Here is a 26,966-nt window from a genome sequence, read left to right on the forward strand (position 1 = left end):
CTAGATGGCACAGTGGTAGAGCACCAGCCCTGGAGTCTGGAGTATCTGAGATCAAATTTGGTCTCAGACACTTAATAATTACCTTATCTATGTGGCCTTGAGCAAGCCACTTAACCGCATTTGCCTTGCAAAAACCTTTAAAAAAAAAAAAAAAAGAAAACCAAAAACAAACTTTGAGAATTCAGAAGTTAAGTCTCTTCATATATTAATTGTCAACTCACCCACTGCCAGGATTTGTTTATTTTTGGTGTCTGTGAAGTTATTCTGAAAATCTCCAGTGAAGAGATTTGGCTTCCGGATGTTAAATTATGTAGTTCCTCCTTTTTTTTTAAGTTTTTGCAAGGCAATGGGGTTAAGTGGCTTGCCCAAGGCCATACAGCTAGGTAATTATTAAGTGTCTGAGGTCAGATTTGAAATCAGGTGCCCTATCCACTGCCACCTAGCAGCCCCCAGTCGTCCCAAGTTCCTCATTTCTCAAGCAGGAATATTGTGTCTCTTTCATCTTATGGGGGAAGGGGTGCATTAATAAATCCCTGACATGCTGACAAGAGTATTAAGAGATTGGAGAGATGTTTAATGTTTAATGATGTACAATTTAATTTCTAGATTAGGAAGGAAGATGTCAAGATTAGAAAGTAAAAGAAGGGAAAGAATCACAATCCTAAATTATTACATCTTCCTTATCATTTGGATATAATAATGCACAAAAGAGGATTTTATGGGAGATGAAATTGGGGAAAGTTTTAGTGCTCTTAAAGGTTGTTTAATATTTACAACTTTAGAGGTGCTGATCAGAGCTCAACCTTTTGTAATTTGGATAAAACTTGTAAAAGTAAAAACAATATTGACCTGAACAGTTTGCTTGGAGACTGAAGTGAAGGCCACCCATTTTCAACTGCTGCCCAAAAAACTCAATGGTGATATTATTTCCTTTAATATGTTCTTAAAAATAATTCTGATCTGTCTCTGCCATGGGGGAAGGAGAAGGGGGGGGGAAGAAGAAGGTCAGAGACAAACTTTCACCCAAGTTAAATCATTTGGCAATGATAGTGATATCTTTTTTTTGTACTTAAAGATTTTTATTTTATTTTCCCCCTAATCTTACTTCCCTCCCCCCACCCTCCACAGAAGGCAATTTGCCAGTCTTTACATTGTTTCCATGGTATACATAGATCCAAATTGAATGTGATGAGAGAGAAATCATATCCTTAAGGAAGAAACATAAAGTATAAGAGATAGCAAGATCAGGCAATAAGATAGCAGTTTTTTTCCTAAATTAAAGGTAATAGTCCTTGGTCTTTGTTTGAACTCACAGTTCTTTCTTTGGATACAGATGGTATTCTCCATTGCAGACAGCTCCAAATTGTCCCTGATTGTTGCTCTGATGGAATGAACGAGTCCATCAAGGTTGATCATCTCCCCATGTTGCTGTTAGGATGTACAGTGTTTTTCTGGTTCTGCTCATCTCACTCATCATCAAGTTCATGCAAATCCCTCCAGGCTTCCCTGAATTCCCAATTGATGGTGATATCTTGAGGTTTTATTTTGTAGTTCTTTATCATGACATTTTACTATACACAAACTCCCTCCTTTTTGCTATATAAATGTGTTTATAAAGATCAAGTTTTTTTCATAGGGACTATTTGAACTAGTTTTGAAAAAAAATTCAGGAAAATAGTGTTGAAAATGGTATTGAAGGGGCAGCTAGGTGGCAGAGTGGATAAAGCACCGGCCCTGGAGTCAGGAGTACCTGGGTTCAAATGCGGTTTCAGATACTTAATAATTACCTATCTGTGTGGCCTTGGGCAAGCCACTTAACCCCATTTGCCTTGCAAAAACCTAAAAAAAAAAAAAGCAAAAACGAAAATGGTATTGAAGATGAGAGGCAGTCAGGTGGTGCAATGGATATAGTGCTGCCCCAGAGTCAGGAGAACCAGAATTCAAATGTGACCTCTAGCTGTGTTAGCATGGGCAAGTCATTTAACCCCAATTGCCTTGCAAGAAAAAAAAAGAAAGAAAATGGTATTGTAGCACAAATATGAAGCTAAATAATTAAAGGTAATTAAGAATTTGGATTAGATAGTAGTTTATCTAACATGATTGTCATTTTGATTTTTCATTGACATGATGCTTTTAATTTAGAAAGTTCACTAATTTTTACAGTATGAAAGATTATAAAGTAGCTGAAGTTAAAATTAAGTTAGATTAAATTTAATCTGGAGATTACAAATTCTAAGAATTGCTAATGTTGAACAATATCATTTTATTTGTATATAGAAATGAAATTTAAAGGATAATTAATATAGGTTTAGAAGTGGGAAAGGGAGCAGCTAGGTGCTGTAGTGGATAGAGCATTGGCCCTGGAGTCTGGAGGACCTGCATTCAAATCTGGCCTCAGACTCTTAATAAAATACCTGGCTGTGTGACCTTGGGCAAGTCACTTAACCCCATTGCCTTGCATAAAAAAAGAAGTGGAAAAGGCATTAGAGGTAATTTAGTCTTAACTTTTCATTTTTGCAAATGAGGAACTAAAGTCCAGAAAGGTTAAGTAATTTATCAAGAAAACTAATAGAAGAATGTGGCTTTTTTTCTCTACCCTCCCCCCCCCACCAGGCAAGTGGAACCTGCTATACAAGAATGCTACAGAAAAGATAGTGAAGAAGAAAATCTGTTAGCCAATGTTGCTTCATTAAGAAATGAATTGGAGAAAACAGAGTGGAGTTTACAGAATTTAGGAGAAGAACTTTCTATGTAAGTGATAAATTCTAGGATTATGTACATTTTACCTAAATTTATTGTCATACCAAGAAAACTAAACATTTTGAATGTTTTTTTTTCCCCCCTTCCCATCTTTGGGGAAAATAGCCCACAATAAAAAAAAGATATTTGAAAAGCTTTCATATTAAAAAAAATAGTGGGGTGGCTAGGTAGCACAGTGGATAAAGCACCGGCCCTGGAGTCAGGAGGACCTGGGTTCAAATCCGGTCTCAGATACTTAATAATTACCTAGCTGTGTGGCCTTGGGCAAGCCACTTAACCCCATTTGCCTTGCAAAAACCTAAAAATGAGAAAATAGTAGCATGGAATCAAATAATTTAAGATCTAGAAATTCCTTTGAAATCCTAGTTTTCCATATATATATATGAACACTTAAGATATGGACATGTGGGGCTCTCACCATATCTCCCTTGAACTATTCTCATATCCTCCTGATTGGTCTTTCTACCTTCAGGTTTTCCCATCTCCAAATCCATCATATGCACAATTAAGAGAAGTATGAACAGGGCATTCCCCTGCTTAAAACAAGGAGAAAAATTTCTTTAGTCAAACTTTCTTTGTATGATGCAAACTTTGCATTTAAAACCACCTACAATCTGACCCTCTTCTAGTTTTCCAAACTATTTTCACATTATTTCTCTTAAACTGTTAGGTGTTTCCTGAACAAATCAGTTTGTCTCCTGACCCCATATCCAAAACATTTTCTCATCTCTGTCTTTTAGAAGCCTTTTCATGTTTCTGTGAACTTGAGAGCTTTTTCATATATTTACTTAAAATACTAGAAGAATTTTTTTTTTCCCCATTTTCTTCCTACTACTAGTCCAGGTGACAGTTCTGAGCCTAGCATCCTTCCAGCAAGATTTGAGAGACTTTCAGTGGATGATCTTGTTCAACCTTTCCATCCTGGACTTGTTAATTATTCTACTCATAAAAATGTTGATCAAATGCCTTTCAGCAATGATGATGTACAAAGAAAATCAAGAGACAAGGTTATTATTTTTAGAATTATTTAAATAAAACATTTCTTCTCTGAATGTATTATGCTTTTTATAGAAACTGTCATTGTATTCCTTGGAACTCGTGTAGTTTTGGGCACATAAGACATTACAGTACTTGTTCATATTTCCTTCCTAAAAGGCATCTGTTTTAGTGCTTTTCTAACTTTTGTATATTTTATTATCTTCTTTTGTGTATACATAGGTTATTTGCACAATTATATTTTAGCTCCATGAGGGCAAGGGCCTTGTCTTCTATTTCCTTGTTTTCCAACCTCACCCTTAACCCCACACATCGACTTGTGATGCTTAGTGCTTAGTATTTGCTTTTATTGTTTGATTATAGTGGCAGTTATCAGGAGAAATGGTCTCACTTTTTTTTTTGCAAGGCAATGGGGTTAAGTGACTTGCTCAAAGCCACACAACTAGATAATTATTGAGTGTCTGAGGTTGGATTTGAATTCAGGTCCTTCTGACTCCAGGGTCAGTGCTCTATTCACTGTACCACCTAGCCTGCCCCAATGGCCTCTTTTTAAAAATTATTTATTTATTTATTTTGAATTGTACAATTTTCCCCCAATCTCACTTTCTTCTCCCCACCTCCTACAGAAAACAGTCTGTTCGTCTTTACATTGTTTCCATGATATACTTGATCTAAGTTGAATTTGATGAGAGAGAAATCACATCCTTAAGGAAAAAAAATAAAGTATAAGAGAGAGCAAAATTACACAATAGGATAACGGGTTTTTTTAAATTAAAGGTCATGGTCTTTTGTCTTTGTTCAAACTCCACAATTCTTTCTCTGGATACAGATGGTATTCTCCATTGCAGATAACCCAAAATTGTCCTTGATTGTTGCACTGAATGAATGAGCAACTCCATCAAGGTTTATCATCATCTCCATGTTGCTATTAGGGTGTACAATGTTTTTCTGGTTCTGCTTATCTCACTCAGCATCAGTTCATGCAAGTCTTCCAGGCTTCCCTGAATTCACATCCCTCCTGGTTTCTAATAGAACAATAGTGTTTCATAATGTACATATACCACAATTTGATCAGCTGTTCCCCAATTGATGGACATTCACTCAATTTTGAATTCTTTGCCACCACAAACAGGGCTGCTATGAATATTTTTGTACAAGTGATATTTTTTTTTTTTACAAGTGATGTTTTTACCCTCTTTTCATCATCTCTTCAGGGTATAGACCAGTAGTGGTATTGCTGGATCAAAGAGTATGCACAGTTTTGTTGCCCTTTGTGCGTAGTTCCAAATTGCTCTCCAGAAAAGTTTAATGAGTTCACAGCTCCACTAACAATGTATTAGTGTCCCAGATTTCCCACATGCTTTCCAACGTTGATCATTGTCCTTTCTAGGTCATATTGGGAAGTCTGAGAGGTCTGAGGAGGGGTACCTCAGAGATGCTTTAATTTGCATTTCTTTCATAAGTAGTGATTTGGAGCAATTTTTTATATGATTATGTATTGCTTTGATTTTTCTCATCTATAAATTGCCTTTGCATATCCCTTGACAATTTATCAATTGGGGAATGGCTTTTGTTTTTTGAATTTGACTCAGTTCTCTGTATATTTTAGAAATGAGTCCTTTGTCAGAAATACTAGTTGTAAAAATTGTTTCCAGGGCAGCTAGGTGGTGTAGTGGATAAAGCACTGGCCCTGGAGTCAGGAGTACCTGGGTTCAAATCTGGTCTCAGACACTTAATAATTACCTAGCTGTATGGCCTTGGGCAAGCCACTTTAACCCCATTTGCCTTGCAAAAACCTAAAAAAAAATTGCTTCCTAATTTACTGTATTTCTTTTGATCTTGGTTACAATGGTTTTGTCTGTGCAAAAGATTTTTAATTTAATGTAATCGAAATTATTTAGTTTGCTTTTCCTTGGTCATAAACTGCTTCCCTTTCCATAGATCTGGCAGGTAAACTATTCCTTGATAGGAGTAATAGCCTCTTAATAGCAAACTCTGTTATTACTATATTTGCTAATGCTAGAATTCAGAAAAGACTAGGTGCTAAGTGTTCATATTCCTATTTTTCCTTTACAATTATAATTCTGGAAACACCAATGGACATTTTTTTTTTAAGGAATCTACATGGCTAGTTTAATGAACTGAAGATAAAAGTAATTTTGTTCACAACCTAAATTCTTACACATACCATGAAGGATCATAGGATTTAAGACTGGAAATCACATCAAAGATGAAATCTAGTCTAATGTACGTAATTTACATATAAGGAAACTAAGGCACAGAGAAGTTAAACAGTTTAGCGAAGATTGCTCATAGGCAGTAAGCAAATACTGATAGCTATAACTAGTACTCTTTCTAGCATTCTGTGGGATTCAATAGATCATCACATCTTCTACTAATTAAATATCTTATCAAAGCTCATATTTATTAATATTAATAAATATTAATACCATACTGTTAATAATACCTTATTAATAATAAATATTAATATTATAAAATAAATATATGATATAATAATAAATATAAAATAAATAATAAATATTAATATTATAAAAGCTCATATCTATTAATATAATTTGAAAATAGTAAATCTACCTAGATTGACTCTTCTGACATGGTGGTAAATAAATGGTTAGCATTCATTGACTGACAAAACTATTAATCTTTATTTTTCATTTATAATATATAATAATGACTTTAATTTTTTAAAAAAATAAGATGATCCAAAATAGATGATTCTCTTTCTTGCTCTAGTCTTATGTTGTATCTCCTATCACTGACATAAGTGTGGATCAGGAAAATAAAGGTCTTCGTGAGAAACTGAATAAACTTCGGCAACATAATGCTTCTTTGATTTCTCAGAATCATACCCTAATGAATAAAATAGAATCTCTTCATTTTGAATTGACACAGTCGAGAACAAAAGTATGTATCTTAAAATGGTTAATACTTATGTTTGGGAAAATGGTAACTAATTAATCCTTTTTTTTACATTTCCTGATTAAAGGAAAATATTATTCTTGTGTTTAGTGTTCAGTATTGCTTGCTCCTTGATCAATTTTATTTGTAACTGTTGTATAATACCATTTAGAACTTTGTAGAGTAGAATACTCTGGGGAAAAGGAAAGTTGATTCCCCTTCCTTTGTGTGTATTCCCACTCTCCACAATCTCTCCTCAGATAATTGGAGATCCTGGAATGGTTAAGAGTACTGGTAAGTAAATATCCTCAGGTTAGTAAGGGAGAAGGGAAGAACAAGGTTGTTTCTTTTGATAGTTAGGTCTTTAAAGGAAAGAGGTGGTTGGTTACCTTAAAACTTAGTGCATTTATCAGTTTTATAATTGATCATCAGGAGTGGTGGCAGAGGGAGGGTGATATAGAGCCCTGATCCATCTCAGTCTCATTTTATAGATGAGGAAACTGAGACATAGACTAAATGTATTTTTGTATTTCAGATGTGTGTTCTTGAAAGTTCTCAATCACAGTCATTTAGTGTCCCAATTTTAGAAGAACAGATTATAAATTTGGAAGCAGAAGTTTCAGCCCAAGATAAAGTTCTCAGGTAGAAAATAAGAAATATTCCTACATTTTTCTTTCTTAAATGTATGATCTTGTTCATTTTGTTTTTTCTAATGGTCAGTAGCATTGAGTTGCTACTACATACCTTGAACCCTATTGGAGTACAAGGAGGAACCTCAGGCAGCTTGCCTTCTTTCTTCTTAGGGCCCCTCGATGGGGGGAGGGCAGTTATTTGTCTTGAGAAGGAGAAGGTGGCTCATTGGATAAAGTAGTCTCTGGATAGGGTGTCTTTGTGTACAGAGTAGAGCCAGGTGGTGAGCAGACCTGGGAGTGAATGGAGCTGACCTGCAGATATTTCCATTCTGGTTCACCTGATAAAACTATTTCTCAATGTTTATTATATGAGTAAGTACCAAAATCTGGATAACAAACACAGCAGGAAAAACTAAAGCATATTCCTGAGCCTCTAGAAAAACTAAATATCAGTAGATAGTTGATGAGTGAGTTAGTGATTCTGAGTACCTTGTACTTATTTGGCATTGATAGCTAGATTTTGGCAAACACCTTACAAATAAGTCATTTTTACCCTTATAACAAGCCTGGAAGATATGTACTATTATCACCCCATTTTATAGATGGGGAAACTGAGGCAGATAGGTTAAATAATTTGCCCAGGTCATACAGTAAGTGTCCCTAGGTTGGATCTGAACTTGGGAATGCCTGAGGTATTCCATTGCTCTATCCACTGCACTATCTAGCTGCCTCAAAAATAATTTCTTTTGCCTTGAATTTAAACATTTTAAGCTCCTGAAAATATTATCTGACTTTTGCTTTCTGTATTAGATGTCCGACTTTGATGTTTAAGTATAACCTGTGACACGGCTTAAAATGAATGTCCTTCATCTGAATATAATTACTATTGACATTTTCAAAATATATATGGATTTTTTTGGTATATAAACTAACTAAAATTAATAATAGCTTTTTTGTCATGTATTTTCTTATCACTGCCTACTCATAGATAACAATAATTGCTATTGTGGGAGTTATTAAAGTTTAAGGGAACCATTGCTATAAAATCATTGTCATTTAGCTTTTCATTTAAAATATTAATGGATTGAATTTTGAAACTTGGGGTATATGCTGACTCAATAAGAAAATAATTTGAAAGAGATCAATCAGATTCATATTTTTCTCTGCAGTGTCTTGGAGACAATCTTAAACTTCTCTAAGTTCATGTATACAAAATAACAGCTATAAAAATAATTATTTTCCATATTGTCTTAAAAATTTCATGCTCATTTCTTTTCCTAGGGAAGCAGAAAATAAATTAGAACAGAGCCAGAAAACAGTGATTGAAAAGGAACAAAGTTTACAGAAGCTTAAAGAGGAATGTTCACAGTTGAAATTTAATATGATTGAACAAAGTAAACAAGGAAAGAGGTATTTTAAAAATGAAATCATTTTTAGTTCTAGCGTATATGAGGAACATTATTTACGCTTATAATTGTTTCTAGCAGGTGAGTAATTAAGAAATTCTGAAATCAACTGGTTAAAATATTATATTATAATGAGAATTGTTTTATGTCAGGAATTTTTTTCCTTATGTTTAATATTGAAAACTTCATCTATGTGTTGTTTGGTTCAGTAATATGTGTGTAGGAGGAAGGGCATTGGATGTTTGCAATTATCCAGGACAGAAGCTTGGCAGGGCATGATTAGCTGTCAGATAAGGGGCAGAAAGTGGACAGTGTGGAGCTGAACAGTTGGGGGGTTGAGATGGGGAAGAGAGGAGAGGGCAGTCCATGAAGGGATGATGAAAGAACAAAGGTTTAGGAGGAATTGGGAGTTCAAAGTGAGGATGAAGAATAGAGTTGGGGCCAGGAGGGATGGGAATTCAGGGAAGCCTGGAGGGATTTGCATGAACTGATGATGAGTGAGATGATCAGAACCAGAAAAATACTATACCCTAACAGCAACATGGGGGTGATGATCAACCATGATGGACTCGATCATTCCATCAGTGCAACAGTCAGGGACAATTTGTGGCTCTCTGCGATGGAGAATACCATCTGTATCCAGAGAAACAACTGTGAAGTTTGAACAAAGACCAAGGACTATTACCTTAAATTTAGAAGAAAAAACCCAACTGATATCTTATTGTCTGATCTTGCTATCTCTTATATTTTGTTTCTTCCTTAAGGATATGATTTCTCTCTCATCACACTCAATTTGGATCAATGTATACCAGAGAAACAATGTAAATACTGACAAACTGCCTTCTGTGAGGGGTGAGGGGGAGGGAAGTAAGATTAGGGGAAAAATTGCAAAACTCAAAATAAAATCTTTAATTAAAAAAAAAGAATAGAGTTTGGGGTTGCAAGGCAAAGAAGAGATAAAATAACTACTGATTATGATCAGATAAAGGAGTTTCCACAAATGTGGAAGTAGTGAATTTGTAGGTGACATCTATGTGGGGTTGTGGTGGAGTGGATGTAGGTAGTAGAAAAAAGTAAATCAGGGAATCTTGGAGGATAGGGTGTTGGAAGCAGTTTTGACTCTGTTGGCTACATCACTTTCCTACTCAGTAAACTCCTTATCACTTCTAGGATCTCACAAAGTCCTGGCCCCAGTTTTCCTTTGTCTTCATAATCATTAATCCTCTTCATGCATGCCTAGCCACCCAAACTGACCTTCCTCCTCAGTGCCTGGAATGCATTCCTCTCTCTTCCCTCCCTCCCTCCCTCCTTTTATCTGCTCTGTTTATGCCTAGGGAGTTATGTGTCTGTCTCCCCCTATAGAACACAAACTGGAACAGTCTTTATACTCCTACTGCCTGGCGTGGTGTTGTGCACAGAATACTCTGATTCAGCAGGTAAAATCGATCCTAGAGCTAAATAATACCTTGTCCACGGTAGCTTCTTGACCCTTGTTTAGGTAGTCTAACAATGAACATAATGGCAAATGGCCATTATGTCTGATTTTAGTCTCTGAAACTAATAGTACAGAGAACTTGGAGATATTTCAGAAAAGAGCATAAAGAAATCTAGTCAGGGTCTCTTGCCATGAATAGGAGGAAGGGTAAGCTAGTTCATCAGTCGCTGAACTTCCTGAAGGCAGAGAGCAAGTCATCCTCTCTATTCCCCAGATTGACTGAAGATGTCATTTTCCCCCTTTTTTTCTAACTAGGGTTCTCTATATACAGAACTAGATTCAGTAGATCAAATAGAAATTATATGTGATGTTGACATATACCAACAACAGCTGGAGGACGTAAATAGGAATCAGGTAGTATAAGGTAAATTTCAGACCTTTTCTTATGTCTTCAGGCCTCCATTTCCCTCTTCTTCCCAATCATGAGATAATAACTATTGCGTCCTCATAGAATAATAAATAATAACAAAGACATTTATTTGTGCATTTGAAAGTTTGCAGTGCTTTTCATATATTCTCATTTGAGCCTCACAAAAACCATTGGGTTAATCCCATAGATATTATCTCCCATTTTATGGATGAGAAAACTGAGATTTATAGAGGATAAATGTTTCATCCAGAGTCAGAATTTGAACCCAAAGTTCTTAATTCAAATTTGGCTAAATCACTTAGGCCACACTGTCTTCTTTCAATTCTATGATCCTATTTATTTTTCAACCATTCTAACTCAACTAGAGTTAGGTAGAAAGAGAGTGACTGGGGAAGCAAGGATCTGGAAACTATAGATCATTCCATTCTTATGCTTTCCTAAGATACAAGAATAATGAATTGAACATTATAAATAGGTTTAAAATAGTATTGATTCTTTCCCACTACAATCTTTGTTTTCTGCTTCCTTTGGAGAAAAAAGAAGGTACAATTTTTTTTATTCTTATAAGGGATTATTAGCAAAGACATTATATTTCTATACTTAATAAATAATTGTTGAATAAATGGTTGCCAAGTAAACTTTTATCCAAGTGTTTGTTTTCCATCTATTTCATATCATCGGCAAATTTAATAAATATGTAATTTAAGCCTTTATCCAAGTCATTGTTAAAAAAAAGTTGAATGATAATAAAACTAAGAATACTTGACTTCCAAGAGACCCCCCCCCCCCTTACTGACATCAGTTTATTAACTGTACAGACTCTCATCATCTCACTATTGGACCATTGTAGTGTCCTGCTGGGAAATCTACCTGCTTCAAGTCTCTCACCATTTCAGTTTATATTCCATTCAGCCACCCAAAGGATTTTTCCAAACTTAGATCTGACCATATTCAATAAACTTAAGTGGTTCCCCATCACCTCCAGGATCAAATACAAAAGCCTTTGGCATTTAGAGCCTTTCATAACCTAATCCCACCCCATCCCCTATTTCTAGTTTTTTACAAAGAACTTAATTTGTTCTATTTATTTTTTGAAAGTTACTTAGTCTTACTATTTCCTTTAAAATTTTGAGTTGCAAATTCTCCTTCCAATCCCCCCATCCACTTAGAAGGCAAACAATATGATACTTACATTACATGTGAAATCATGAAAACTTATGTCCTTATTAGCCATGTTGCAAAAAAGTCAAGAAAAATAAAGTGAGAAAATTGTACTTTAGTTCATAATTTCTCTCTCTAGAAACAAATTTTCATCCTGAATCCTTCTGAATTGTCTTGAACCAGTGTATTGATCAGAGAAGTTAAGTCTTTTACAGTTGATTATCATTAACAGTACTGCTATTTCTGTGCTCATTGATCCTGTTTTTACCCCACTTTGCATGAGTTCATATATACCTTCTCTGTTTTTTTGAAACCATTCTGCTCATCATTATAGCACAATAGTGCTCCACTGCAACTTGTTCAGCCATTTCTCAAATAATGAGCCTTCCCACAATTCCCAATTCTTTGCCATCACATTGTACATTCTTTTTTCTTTTGATCTCTTTGGGATGTAGACCTAGTAGTGGTATTCCTAGATCAAGCGATATGAATAGTTTTATATAACCTTTTTGGGTATAGTTCCAAATTGTTCTCCAGAATGGCTAAATTATAGTTTACAATTCCACCAATAGTTCATTAATATTATTTTTTTCTCATCCCCTTCAGCATTTGTCATTTCTCATAGGAATGAGGTGTGAGATACGATGACTATTGAGCCTTTTTAATTTGCATTTTTCTAATCAGTAGTGATTTAGAGCATTTTTTCATATGCCAATATAGGTAGTTTTGATTTCTTCTTCTGAAAATTTGACTTCATATCCCTTGATATAAGTGGGGAATGGATTTTATGTTTATAAATTTGATTTAGTTCCCTATATATTTGAAAAAATGAGAGGTTTTTTTAACCAAGAAACACTGTAAAATTATTGTTATTACTCATTGTCTATGGTAGATTTATCAGAATATAGTTTCTTTTATTATTTTAGTTAGGGCTATTTTTGCTTTTGCTTTGTCTGAGATCATGATTGCCATCTCTGCCTTGTTTTCATCTAAAAGTATAGTGAATTCTACCCAGCTCCTTAATTTTTTAATTGAAATTTTATTTTTCCAATTACATGCAATGGTAATTTTTCAATATTCATCTTTTTGTAAATTTATGAGTTCCAAATTCTTCTACCATCTTCCCTTCCTTCTGCCCTCCCACCTCCCCATGGCTGCCAACAGTCTGGTAAAAGTTGTACAGGTACTTTTGTGTTTAACATATTTACATATTAGTCATTTTATGTAAGAGGAATTAGGATTAAGGGGAAAGAAAGAAAACCATAAGATAGGAAGGAAAAATATAAGAGAAGTTTTAAAAAAAGTGAACATAGTGTTCAGATTCCTTGTTTTTTATTTTTCTTTGGATATGGATGGCATTGTCCATAACAAGGAGCTGCATCCATCATAGCTGATGAACTCACAATGTTGTTGTTAATATGTACAGTGTTTCTTGGTTCTGTTCCCTTCACTCAGTATCAGTTCCTGTAATTTTTTTCATGTTTCTCCAAAGTTTGACCATTCATGATTTCTTATAGAATATTAATACTTCATAACATTCATGTACCACAACTTGTTCAACCATTCCCCAATTAATGGGTATCCCCTTAATTTCTAATTCTTTGCCACTGCAAAAAGTAGTATTTTGAACTTGTGAGACTTTTCCCATTTTTTTATGATTTCTTTGGGATAATGTTCATATTGCTGGGTCAAAATGTATGATCAGCTTTTTTGCTCTGTGCATTGTTCTGTATTGTTCTCCAGAATGGTTGAATTAGTTTATAACTCCACCAACAATGCATTAATGTTCCAATTTTCCCACATCCTCTCCAATATTATTTTTCTTTTTTTGTCATCTTAGGCAATCTGATAGGTGTGAGGTGTGGTATTTTTATTTTAATTTGAATTTCTTTAATCAATAATGATTTGGGGGGGACAGCTAGGTGGCACAGTGGAGGAACACCAGCCCTGGAGTCAGGAGGACCTGAATTCAAATCTGGCCTCAGACACTTAATAATTGCCTAGCTGTGTGACCTTGGGCAAGTCACTTAACCCCCCCCCATGCCTTAAATAAATAAAATTTAAAATAAAAAATTGATTTGTAGCATTTTTTAATATTTATTGTGGATAGTTTTAATTTCTTCATCTGCAAGCTCCTATCCTTTAACTTCTCAATTAGGGAATGATTTGTAATCTTATAAATTTGATTCAGTTCTCTATATGTTTTAGAAATGAGTCCTTTAGCAGAAATTATTGTTTCCCAGCTTTTTGTTTTCCTTTTAATTTTGACTTCATTGGTTTTATTGATGCAAACCTTTTTAATTTAATATGATCAAAATCATCCATTTTGCAATTTATAATGTTCTCTATTTCTTGTTTGGTCATAAATTTCCCCCTTTTCGTAGATCTGATAGAGTATTTCTTAATCTCTTAATTTATCTATGATATCATCCTTTATGACTAAATCTTGTACCCATTTTGACCTTATTTTAGTATAGGATGTGAAATGCCTACCTTTTGCCATACTATTTTCCAGATTTCCTAGCAGTTTTTGTCAAATAGTGAGCTCGTATTCCCAGAAGCTAATGTCTTTGGATTCATCAAATAACAGATTACTATAGTCATATACTGTTTCTTTTGTACCTCTCTTAATCCACTGGTCTATTATGCTTATTTCTTAACCCGTGCTAGACAATTTATAATATAGTTTTAGACTGGTACAGCTGGGTCACCTTCCTTTGCATAATTTTTCAATTCCCTTGATACTCTTTTTTTTGTTTGTTTGTTTGTTTTTGTAAGGCAAATGGAGTTAAATGGCTTGCCCAAGGCCACACAGCTAGGTAATTATTAAGTGTCTCAGACCGGATTTCAACCCAGGTACTCCTGACTCCAAGGCCGGTGCTTTATCCACTACACCACCTAGCAGCCCCCCAATTCCCTTGATATTCTTGATGCTTTGCTGTTCCAGATGAATTTTGTTACTTTTTTTCTAGCTTTGTAAAATAGTTTTTTGGGGTAAGTTGGTGTGGCACTGAATAAGTAATTTAATTTGAATAGAATTGTCATTTTTAATTCTCTTAGCTCTGCTTAACCATGAGTAATTGACATTTTCCCAATTATTTAGATCTGGCTTTATTTGTGTAAAAAGTAATTGTATTGATATAGTTTCTGTATTTGACTTGGGAGGTAAATTCCCAAGTATTTTATGTTGTCTTTAAGTGGAATTTCTTTCTGTCTCTTGATTTTGACTTTATTGTTCATATATAGAAATGTTGATGGATTATGTGGGTTTATTTATATCCTACTTTGCTAAGTTGTTAATTGTTTCAAGTAGTTTTTTTAGTTGATTTTCTAGGGTTCTCTAAGTGTATATACATATATATATATGTATATATACATATATATATATATATACACACACACACACACACATACACACACTATCATATCATCTGCAAAGAGTGGAAGTTTTGCATTCTCATTGCCAATTCTTAATCCTTAAATTTCTTTTGAGCTAAAGCTAATATTTCTTATATTTTGTTGAATAATAATGGTGATAATGGCATCCTTGTTTCATCCCTGATCTTAGTGGAAATGCTCCTAGTTTATACCCATTACATACAATGCTTGTTGATTGTTGTGGATAGAAACTGCTTATTATTTTAGGAAAACTCCATTTATTCCTAATTCCCTAGCATTTTTTAATAAGAATGGGTGTTGTATTTTGTCAAAGGCATTTTCAGCATCTATTGAGATAATCATATGATTCCTGTTAGTGATCTGGTCAGTTATGCTATTTTCCTCATATTGAACCATTCCTGCCTACCTGCTATAAATCCTACCTGATCATGGTATATTATCTAGTAATAACTTTTTGTAATTTCTTTCCAGTCCTTTATTTTAACCCTGTTCATATTTCAGTTTCAGGTTTTTTTTTTGTAAATTACAATATTTAAATTTTGAGCTTCCCTGTCATCTTAGTACTTCTTTATTGTCTTGTTGTTTTTTTTTTTGCTCACTCTTTTGGTCTATTCCTGTCCAATGGTAGTATTGGGCTCTGTTTTCTTCTGGGGGTGGTGTAGTGGGAACATCTGGTCTGAACTTCTGTCTTGTTTTCTTTTACTTTCACCTTTCAGTCTGGGTTCTACAAGTTTGATGATTCCAAAGTGTGTCATCTAGGGAAAGGAATGTTTATGACCCTCTCAGTCTGAGCTTTGCAAATTGGGTCTGTTGGCTTCTGTGTAGATGAATATAGACTGCTGCTGCACAAAGTCACTGTGAGCCTGCTGAGAGCTTCTGCAGGTTCAGAGCAACTAAACTGTTGCCTCCTCTTTGGTCTTGGTCTCCTTTCCTGGCTATTACTCTGCAGGCTTATTTGCTGGTCTAAAGGTTAGAACTGAGATGTTGATCAGAACCGGCCAGCAAAATTTCTGGAATTTGTTTTGTGTTTAGTCCTCAGCTAAGATCCTGTTAACTCAAGTCTTCCTCTTTGGATAATGGGTCTAGTAGATGGCTCTCTTTCTGTCTTGTGCTTCCTGCCTTAGCTCACTATCTTGGCTTGCTTTGAGTCACTAAGAACTAGAATGCTATCCACCACTGTCATCCTGTTATCCACCTAGGTCAACAGACTTATGTCTAAGTTTGGGATGGAAATATGACTCACTGTGACTTCCTAAGTTTCAGTTTGAAATATTATCTGTTGGCTTGGAAATATGATTCTGTGATATTTTCTTTGGTTTTCCCATTCAGAATTTAGTCTGGCATGTTTTCTAGGCTAGAAGGTAGGCTGGGTGAACCAGATCAAAAACACTACCTTTCCAACATTTTGACTCTGCCTCTGAAATTTAGCTTTATTATACCTTTACCTTTCCCCAGAATAATTTCTGTTTATTTTTAGTTTCATTCTTGAGAGCTTCCTATCTCTCCTGGGCCAATTTTCCTTATGGAGTCTCAGGTCATGGGTTTCCCACTAATATTTTTCTGAATCCATTGCAGTCTTTTCTAAAATCTAAGGTCAGATGATTGTCTTACTGTCTTCACAATCACAAATTTTAAGATAGAGTGATAACTTTCTTCCATGGAATCTGGGTATTTGATTCCTTATTTATAATTAGGAGCATTTTCCCTTGTTATCACTTCCGTTTTCTAAAGGACGAAATGATCATTAAGGCTCTTAACAGATTCTTGATACTCATCAATATTAGATTATGCTGTTGTGTCAGATTTATGATCTGGTTCCTCCCTCTGTCTGGTGATTTGCTTTTTTTTTTTTTTTTAGGTTTTTGCAAGGCAGTGGAGTTAAGTAGCTTGCCTAAGACCACACAGCTAGGCAATTATTAAGTGTCTGAGGCCGGATTTGAACTCAGGTACTCCTCATTCCAGGGCCGGTGCTCTATCCACTGCACCACCTAGCCAGCCCCAATGCTCTCTTAATACTGTAGTGACAATTTCAAGTTTTTCTCTCTCTAGTTTTTTATTCATAAGGTATTTTTATTCTCCTTTACAGAGTTCAGGGAATATGGACATGAAATAGTACATATAATATCAGACTTTTTATAGTATATTGATTAATTTTGCTGAATTGTGTATTTTTTTTCTCTATACTTTCTGGGTGTAGAAGGGGAGAAGGAATATATTGGGAAATGTAGGTGATAGAAACAAAAATATGCAGTTACTTTACTTACAATAAAAACTTTTTTTTTTTCCAAAGAAATTCAGTCATATTTCTCTGCTTTGGAGATCATGTAGATATACATTCCTTATTTAATCTTTATGCAAAAATTCAAGTGTTCTAATGTTTATAATCAATACAAATAGCCAATAAGTAAACTGAAATCAGGAATTTTTTTCAGAAAAACAAATTCCATGATATTTCTAGGCTCAGAATTAATTCAGTTATTAACTTATATAGCTATTATGCTTATATAGCTATTATTTGACAAGGAGTCAAAAGTAAAAATTATATTCAGAATATTATTGTGTTAATATGGCTAATATGGAAATGTTTTGCATAATTTCACATATATAACTGGTATCATATTGCTTGTTTTCTCAGTGGTTGGGGGAGGGTCAGAAGTAGAGGAAGAATTCAGAATTTTAAAAAAATGAATATTTTTTAAAAATTTTGAAATTCTGAACAGCAAAAGACTATTAAATTGAAAATAAATAGATATAGAAGTGGCATAACAGATATCATTAAAGAAATATTAACTATAAAAGAAATTAAAATGGTCTGTTTAGCAAGATTGAGAGAATATTTGACAGTATTTGACAGCCCACATATGCTATTGATATTTAAACAATGTGAAGAAATTTAGTAAAAGTAAATCTGGTCTGTTTGATGGATCTTCTTGAGTTTTCTGTGGTGGATTATTAACAAGGACATGAATAAAAAGTGTTCATGGGTCAGTTGGGAGGTATATCCATCTTATGAAGTACAGATAGATATATTCTTAGTTTACTAAGTCAGAAATATTTTAAAGAATAATTTTCATTGAAATTAAACAGCTTTGTTTTCTTAAACATTTAAACTTAGGTTATCTGGGGAATTTACTTATTCAGAACATGTTATTATAAATGAGCTATTGTTATTTCTTATTTATACTACCTTTATGCAGAAATTTAAGGGTTTTAAAGTTTGTTATAACAAAATAAAGTAAGGTAAGATAAAACTAGGAACTTTTCAGGGGAGCAATATGCTCCTTATTTTTACACATTGTACAGGGGATTAGTAATAGAGTTACTAGTTCAGCATAACATTGTTTCTGGAGTCAGAGAATATGTATTAAGAATATGTATTAAACTAATGCTTTTAACTTGTATAACTTTAGGCAAATCCCTTAAGTTCCTTGAGCCCCAGCTTTCTCATCTGTAAAATGAGAGGTTTGAACCAGATGACCTTTGAGGGACCTGTCTAGATTATGATAGTGAAGTGTTGTTGATTTTTTTGCAAATAATAAAAGAATAATCTTTTGCATTTAATTTAATTAGCATCTTATATATTTAAATTCTGAAATTATTCATTTTAATCTCAATCATCTTTGTTATTTTAGTTTAATATTTTAAATTTTAGATTTTAATTAAGTTGAAAACATTAAATGGAAAGTAAATGATTTAGGATAATTCAGAGAGTTGTCTTTTTCAGATATTAAATACTCTTTAACTCTTTAACAATGACCAAATATTTATGTGTAGGGTTGAACAGCAAAGGAATGAAGCAATGCATAGTGCTGAAGAACTGGGCAAAGCTTTCCAAGAATATAAGGAAAGAGTAACTGAGAAATTGGAAAGGGTAAGAGATAAATGTATTCTGGGGACCTTTTTGTTATTATTGTTCAATCTAGATTTACAAAATTATTGTAAATTAAATGTCAGCAAAATCAGAGTATGTTATTTGCATGAAATACATTGATTACTACTTGTAAGTATGAAGAGAAGTTGTAATATGCTCTTTTTAAAAAAAATTATTTAAGGCAATGGGGTTACAAGTGACTCACCCAAGGTCACACAGCTAGGCAAGTTTAAGTGAGGTTGGATTTGAACTCAGGTCCTCCTGACTCTATCCACTTCATCACCCAGCTGCCCCCTGTAACATACTCTTGAAAATATAATAAACCTTTGAGTATCTCTCAGCAATATTTCTTAGCCCTTTTGGATTTGGTAAATAATTGTTGATTGAATACAGACAGTTCTTGCTTTACTCCTTTTTAAAATTTTATTTTTCCCCAATTAAAAACAATTTTAAACAATTTTTGATTTTTAAGTTTTTCCATTCCAAATTCTATCCCCTTTTCCTTCTCTTCTCCCCTTTCCCTAAGGCATTAAGCAGTCTTGCTTTGCTTTCAACTCTTCAGATAGAGACTGAAGGTCTTCCTCTTCAGGCACTGAAGCTGAGTTCAGGTGTGAGGATTGGAGGCTAGGGGTTGGAGCTGAAGCTGCTTGGGCTACAGCTCTGAGGTTGTGGCTGAGCTCTGCTGAATGTTCCACTCAGGATACAACTTGTACTGTTATAGTAGTTTTAGCATCATTATCATGCCAATTTCAAGAAATACAGAAGTGGCCCATGGGTTAAGGAACTACCTGTTGTGGAGAGAAAGATGGTGGTAGCTAGTTACAGTTATCTGATACTCATCCTCTGTCATAGACAGGAGAAGGAGATAACTTTCTCTGACTTTGTGACTATTCATTCTGCTTAGCCATATTTCTTTTTAGTTCCACCCATTTTTTTCTGTCTTTCTCTTTACTCCTTTTCCTTAGTCGTCTTTCATTTCATCTCCTCTTTTTTTCTCTATGAACTTTTTTCCTTTTTTCCACTTCCATTCACATCTAAGATGACTGCAAGATATATATATATATATATGCAAAAAACTTGCAGATTGCCTGATAAGAGCTAGACTTCTCACTAATTATAAATTCTGTAAGCATTTAGTAGAATCTAGAGAAAAATCATAGTACCTTAGAAATATTAAAAAACAAGTTATGGTTAGTTATTTCCCATAGAAATAGTTTTAAAAACTTAAATTTGGACTTGTCTGTATGATACTTGCTTGCATTTTGTCACTTTAAGCTAATGTATTTCATTCATTAAATGACCTTGCATTTAACTCCTAAATGTCTCTACTTTCTCTCCTTATACTTTTTTCCTTAATCTGAAAAAGTATCATCTCCAAAGTTGCCATTGATTTCTGTTGGCAAATACTAGGGCCTTTTCTCAGTCCCCATTCTCCTTAAATATTTTCTAAGTTTTCAGACATCTCTCTCATGGTTGTCCTACCTACTAGACTGCTTCTTTCTCTCCTTTGCTTGATTTTCTTCTACATCATATTCTGTATCATAGGTGTCCCTTAGGGTTCTGCCAGAGGATCCCTTTTCTTTTCCCTCTTATCAGCTCTCTTGTACTCACCATCTTTGTGCTGGTGATTTTCAGATCAACTTACCCTGCACCAGTCTCACATCTCCATTTGCCTTTCAGATACCTCAAATAGCATTTCCAGTAGACATATTAAACTCAGCGTTTTCAAACAGAACTCATTATCTTGTCCTTTAAATACTTCTCCCAGCACACTTCCCCTATTAATTCTAGAGAGCAACACCATCCTCCCAGAGGCTCAAGTTTACTCCCTAAGTGTGGTAGTGGTCATTATATCTCAACTCCTCATTCCCCCAGCCCCCATTCAATCTGTTGTCAAGGTCTGTTGAATTCAGCTTTGCAACATCTTGGCATTCTCCTTTCCTCTGACACTGATGTCATTCACCTGTAGGCCCTCATGTCCTCACACCTGAACTATTGTAGTAGCCTCCTGGGCAATCAGGGCAATCAGTGAGGGTGGTCAGTAATTTTCTTAAACACAGGTCTGACCGTGTCAGTAAATTGCAGCAACTCCTTCTAAGCTCCAGCCTCAAACTCACAGTACTTTGTTTGGCATTAAAACCCTTCGCGTCCTGGTCCCCTCACCCTTTTTAGTCTTCTTATACCTTACTTTCTACCACATATTCTTTGATCCGGTGATGGTAGCCTGCTTTGCTGGTCCATCTCTTGATTCCACATATTAGCTTTGGCTCTCCCCCTTGCCTACAAGCCCTCTCTCTCCTCACTAACTCTTCCTGGCTTCCCTTAAGCCCCAACTATAAAATCTTTTACAGGAAATTTTTCCTAGAGTCTCTTAAATCTAGTGCCTTCTCTCTGTCAATTATTTTCTATTTATCCTATAACTAGAAATTTTTTTTACACATTAGATTATAAACTACATGAGGATAGGGACTGTCTTTTGTGTCTTTTTTGCCTCTCCAGGGCTTAGTACAATGTGGGTCACATGCTCCATTTTTTTAGTCATGTCTGACTTTTTGTGACCCCAATTGGGGTTTTGGCAGAAATACTAGAGTAGTTTGCCATTTCCTTCTTCAGCTCATTTTTACCACTGAGGAAACTGAAGTAAGCAGGGTTAAGTGACTTGTCCAGAGTCATAGACACCAATAACTGTCTGAAGCTAGATTGTTCTTATTTAAGAACCCAGTACTCTCTTCCTTCCAACATTTAGTTGTTACAGCCTGACTATAGTGGCTACTTAATAAATATTGACTGATGGATTACAAAGTACAATGATATGTTCTGGAGGAGTTAAAAAGATCATTAAACATGGTTTCTAACTTCCTGGAGTTTATAATAGAGCAGGAAAAATAACTTCATTGATACACAATATTAAACAAGAACTTTTGGTTTTGTCTAGACCCGCAATCTCATCAGGGTAGGTTAGCTGCATGTGTGGTTGTCAGATGGGTTGCAGTTTGTGAGTTATTGTTAAGTTATGCATTCTTACTGTTTCTTGAGGAAGGAAGCTAGTCATTTGTGTTATGATCAAATCGCAACCAAATATTATCAATCACATTGGAACAAATTAGTGTATTTGAAACCCTGCTTAAACCTACTAGATCTTACTCCAAAACTTTTTTTTATGCACAATACTATGAGCCCTTCTGATACAATAAATGCAGAACAAATAAGCAACTATAGTAATTCTGCAGATATTATTTGGATTAAGAATGGAAGGATAATTTCTGACTAACTGTATCAAGAAAAGACTTCATGAAAAATGTTAACTTTGAATTGAATCTTAAAATATGGGTGAGGCTTTATATAATAGAGTTGGATAGGGTTGAGCTAAGAAGCACAGTGGATTGAAACCTAGATCTGGCTCCAGGAAGACTGGATGGAGTTCAGATCTGGCCTAAGCCACTTCCTTAATTGTTTAGTTCTGGACAAGTTACTTAAACTCTGATGGACTTAGTTTCTTCAGCTGTAAAATGGGAATAATAAAATACCACCCAGGGCTGTTATAAAAAACAAATAAGATATTTTAGAACATTTCACATTCAGTCACTCTAAATATGCTGTTAGTGTCCTTCCTAAGAAGAATGCAGCATGCTGAAGGAGTCATGAGAGCCCTATGAGGTGGAGCACAGCACTCATACAGAGGCAGGGAGGACCAGAAAGGGGCAGAGGGCCTTGATGAAGCTCAGGAGAGGACTTTGTACTTGACTGTTCACTGAAAGAGAGAGACTTCTTTGACAGTAGTATTGCAGGTAGGCTGGGGAAGACTGGGCAGCCTGGCAGGGGGTAGCTGAAATAGCAGAGAGGGCAAAGTGCGAGGCATGGTACTAAGTGCTTGGCAGACAAAGGCAAAATCAAGAACATCCTAGAAACTCAGACCCTACTTTGAAGGAGCTCCTATTTTGATGGTGAGATGATAAGAAAATAGTGTACAAACAAGTTATCTTGAGATAATTTGAGAGGGAAGGCATAAAGATAGGGAAGATTTTCTTGCAGAAGATGGGACTTTAGCATGAGGTGGAGATATGGAAGGAAAATTCAAGCATGGGAGGCAGTCTGTTGAAAATGCTTAGAGCCAGGAGGGAGAAGGTCAGGTGTGAGGAACAAGGAGACCAGTTTTCACTGAATCACAGAGGATGTAGTGGCAGAATCAGAGCAGAAGAGTAAGAAGACTGGAGGATAGAAAGGGCCCACATTAGAAAGAATTTTAAAAGCCAAACAAGATTTTATAGTTGATGCTGGAATGTAATAGGAAGCCACTGGAGTTGATTGAATAAGAAAATGACACTTCAGAAAGTTCTTGCACTTGACAGCTTTGATAGAAGAATGGATTGGAGTGGAGGCACAGATTCCTATCAGCAGGCTTTTGGGGACCAGGTATGAGAGTTGTGAAGGCTTGCACCAGGATGATGACAGTGACAGGAGAGAAAGAGGTGGTGTATACAAGTGATACTATGAAGCTAGAAACAACAGGATGTGGCAAGTAATTGGATTTGGAAGATGGGATAGAAGTTGAAGATGCCATCTAGCTTGCAAGCCTGAATGACTGTAAGTATAGTAGACCACTTGACAGTAATAAGAAAGTTAGAAAGAGAGGTGGATTTTGGAGGAAAGATAATGATTTCAGTTTGGACAATTGGGGTAAGACAACCTGTTTTCTCTGCCAAAAGAAAAAGGCAGGACAGGTTGGAACAAAAATGCCTAACAGTGAATTGATATCCAAGACAGTGAGATAGTTTATTGCTGCCCTTGATGAATTCAAGTCATCAGTTCCATATGACCACATCCCAGAATAATGGAAGTGTGATCTCTTATGACTTTGAAAGAAATTAAGATAATGGAAGAGATTCTGTAGAACCATTGAGGGCAGATGTTTGGATTTTCAGAAAAGGAAGGAGAATGGAATTTACAATGATTTTGATTCTTGCAAAATTCTGATTGTTAAAAAGACTTGTTAATGAATATCTATCAAAGTAAGCAGTAATCACATAGAGCCTGTATGACTTCATCCAGAAGAGATCATACTTAATGAATATTAAAGATAATACCTTTTAAAAAATGACTAAATCCTGTACCTTTCACAATTATGGCCAGAGAGTATTTAACCCAACAAGCATGATCATGAATGATAAAATAGTTTCAGTAACATGAAATTGGAAATTTTTTTTGTAGCAACAAAGTCAATGCAACTGTTATAAGAAGGGAAGCTTTTGATTCTGAGGAAAACATTTGTATTAGATATTTTTTATTAGTTTCCTATTGAAGATTTTAAAGGAAATAAAATAAATCTCTAGCTCCTGAAACCACTTCATAGTTGTTAAGTACCTAAGGAATAAGAACAGTTCTCAAAAGAAAAGTTGCAAATTATTAAAAGCCATAAGAAGGATTGTTCCAAATCATTATTAAGAAATGTAAATCAAAACAACTCTGTAGTTTGACCTCAATCCCATCTGTTCCTGTGCTGACTTAACATTTGTGTCAAAGACTTTGATTATAAGCCTAAATGTGAATTTGGCAAAGATGCAAAAGATTGAAGTAGTCAGTGGAGAGTTGCAGAAAAACACACCCAGTTATAATACTCTGTTGGTGAAGCTGTGGTTTGGTTTGGTCATTTTAGAGAACAAGCTAGAATTATGCTAAGATATACTAATAGTATTGTCATTGTTCTTTGTTTTTGGAAGAGAACCAATGACATCATGGGTGATGTCTTGACTTGTTCATGAATTGGATTTAAGTCAGGCAGAGTTGCACAGAGTCATCAGCTTCACTCTCTGTTCCTGAGTCATCAGAGGCCAGTAACAGGTAGCAGGACAGAATTCAAGATTCTGTGTTGGACAAGAGCTGCCTTTATGACCATTGGACAAATTGTTCTCATTCATCCACTCAGTGGGACTGGGTGGGGGAATCTTTACATTCTTGGAGTAGATATCCCCCCAACTCGCTGATAGGGTCAAGATCTGTTGGTTACCCCCAGCCTGGTTAACCTTTTTACTAAGTTTTAACCCAGTTTTACCAGAGTGTGGCTGCTTTCATGGTAGAGTTGGGTATTTTTCAGGTGAGAGTTGGGTATCAAAGGTAGATGAGCAGACCCTCACAGCAGAGATGCTAGTCTTCTCTGAATACCTCATCTAATAATAATAGCTGAGCTTTAAATACACTTTCAAATTCACAATGATTTACAAATATTTAAAATGCTTTACAAATATTACCTTATTTGATACCGCACCCCTGGGATGTAGGTGCAGAGAGGACACCAAAGAAGGGAGAGGTCAAGTGACTTGCCTCTGATCACAAAGCTAGTGTCTGAGGTCATCTTTAAACTCAGATGGTACTGACTTCAGGCCCAGAGCTCTATCCACTGTGCCACTCAGAACTCTGTCCACTGTGCCACCCAGAATTAGTAATGCCTGAGGTATTCATACTCTTTCACCCAGAGATCTCACTGCTAGGCACATAAACTTAAATGGTTGAAAACAGAAAGAAAGCCTCCTACACATACTAAAATATTCAGAGTAGCACTTATGTAGAAGTAAGGAATTGAATACAAAGGAGATGTCTATCAGTTGAAGAATAACTAAACAAACTGTGATATATGTACATAATAAAATATTAATATACTACAAGAAATGATGACTATGAAGAATTCAGAAAAGCATTAGATTTAAATGATCTATTGAAGAGCAAAATCAATAAAACATGTGTAATGATTACAATACAAATAGAAAGAGCAAAATGCCCAAATGCAAGCCCTGTAATTATAACGATTTAGGTTGACACTTAGACAATAGAAGGTTATTAATTATTAAGTGTCTGAGGCCAGATTTAAACTCAGGTAGGGAAAGGGGAAGGAATGAATTCAGAAATGAATGTGATGTAAAAAGAACAAATTAATAGGTATTAGAAATGAAATAAAAAAGAATATCATACCAAACTAACTTTGCTCCTTTTTTTTTTTTTTTTTTGGAGAAATGCTGTTGGTAAAGTTCACTGAGCATTTGGCAAAGTATAAAACAAATTTGAGGGATGTTGACTAGATGAAAGTCCAGTGAGGTATATTCAAAACTGGCAAATGGCTAACACCAAAGAATAGTTATTCATGTTTTGACATTCACTTCGTAAGTGGTCGCCAGTAAAATACCTTAGGGACATATATGTTTGTTGATTCCATATTGTGTAGAATTTTTTTTTATCAATGATTTAGTTAAAAGCATAAATTACATTCTTATCAAATTTTCAGATGATCCATAATGTAGAGGGTACTATCACACAAGATATCAGACAAGAATTAAGAATCTTGAGAGGCCAGATTATTGGATTTCCACACGTCAAATATAAAAGACTTACATTAAATCTAGGTTCATAATATTCACTTTACAACTTGCAAGATCAGAAAATCATAATTTGAAAATAGTCCAGGAGTTTCATTGAGCTCAGTATGGGTTAACAGTCTGATACATTGACAAGAAAAATTAATGTGACCTTAACTAGCAGTAAAGGAAGTAATGTCTAAAACTAGGAGACAACAATTCTATTTTGCCCATGTCCTGATCAAACTATATCTCTAGTATTTACTTTTGTTCTGAGCAGCACATTTTAGGAATGACATTAATTAGCTGGAGAAGTCAGTATGATGATAGAATTGTATGAGGACTGGTTGAGGAACCCTGGGCTAAGTTGAACAAGTATGATCCTTCACTGTTGTAACACACTTTAAGCTATTTGAACATAACTATCATGTCTCCCCTGAGTCTTTGCTTCTGCAAGTCAATTTTCCTAGTTCCCTTAGTGAATTCTCACTTTTACCATTCTGGTGCTGTGTAAAAAAACAGAACTAAGACCAGATACCTACTTGTAAGGAGTTTATAGGATGATTAGTGTTCTCTCTCAATCCAGAGGGAAAAAAAATGGGTAAATAATACAG

The 26,966-nt window shown here is 35.0% G+C and overlaps 1 protein-coding gene across 14 annotated transcripts in view; it reads left to right on the forward strand.

Moving 5' to 3' along the window:
• CCDC18 (coiled-coil domain containing 18) overlaps window positions 1-26,966 on the forward strand; it is a 120,330-nt gene that overhangs the window by 3,254 nt on the left and 90,110 nt on the right. For 10 of the 14 annotated variants that reach the window (XM_074188178.1, XM_074188170.1, XM_074188171.1 and 7 more), the window contains exons 2-7: window positions 2,614-2,751; window positions 3,599-3,767; window positions 6,511-6,681; window positions 7,211-7,317; window positions 8,589-8,717; window positions 18,913-19,009. In XM_074188178.1, the coding sequence (XP_074044279.1) occupies window positions 2,614-2,751; window positions 3,599-3,767; window positions 6,511-6,681; window positions 7,211-7,317; window positions 8,589-8,717; window positions 18,913-19,009 (811 nt within the window). Of the gene's footprint in view, window positions 1-1,333; window positions 1,538-2,613; window positions 2,752-3,598; window positions 3,768-6,510; window positions 6,682-6,935; window positions 6,970-7,210; window positions 7,318-8,588; window positions 8,718-18,912; window positions 19,010-26,966 lie in introns of those variants that run through there. The other 4 variants (XM_074188179.1, XM_074188183.1, XM_074188180.1 and 1 more) reach the window with 4 other exon arrangements.

This window comes from Macrotis lagotis, chromosome 5 (assembly GCF_037893015.1).
Source record: "Macrotis lagotis isolate mMagLag1 chromosome 5, bilby.v1.9.chrom.fasta, whole genome shotgun sequence".
In the NCBI taxonomy this organism is placed as follows: Eukaryota; Metazoa; Chordata; class Mammalia; order Peramelemorphia; family Peramelidae; genus Macrotis; species Macrotis lagotis.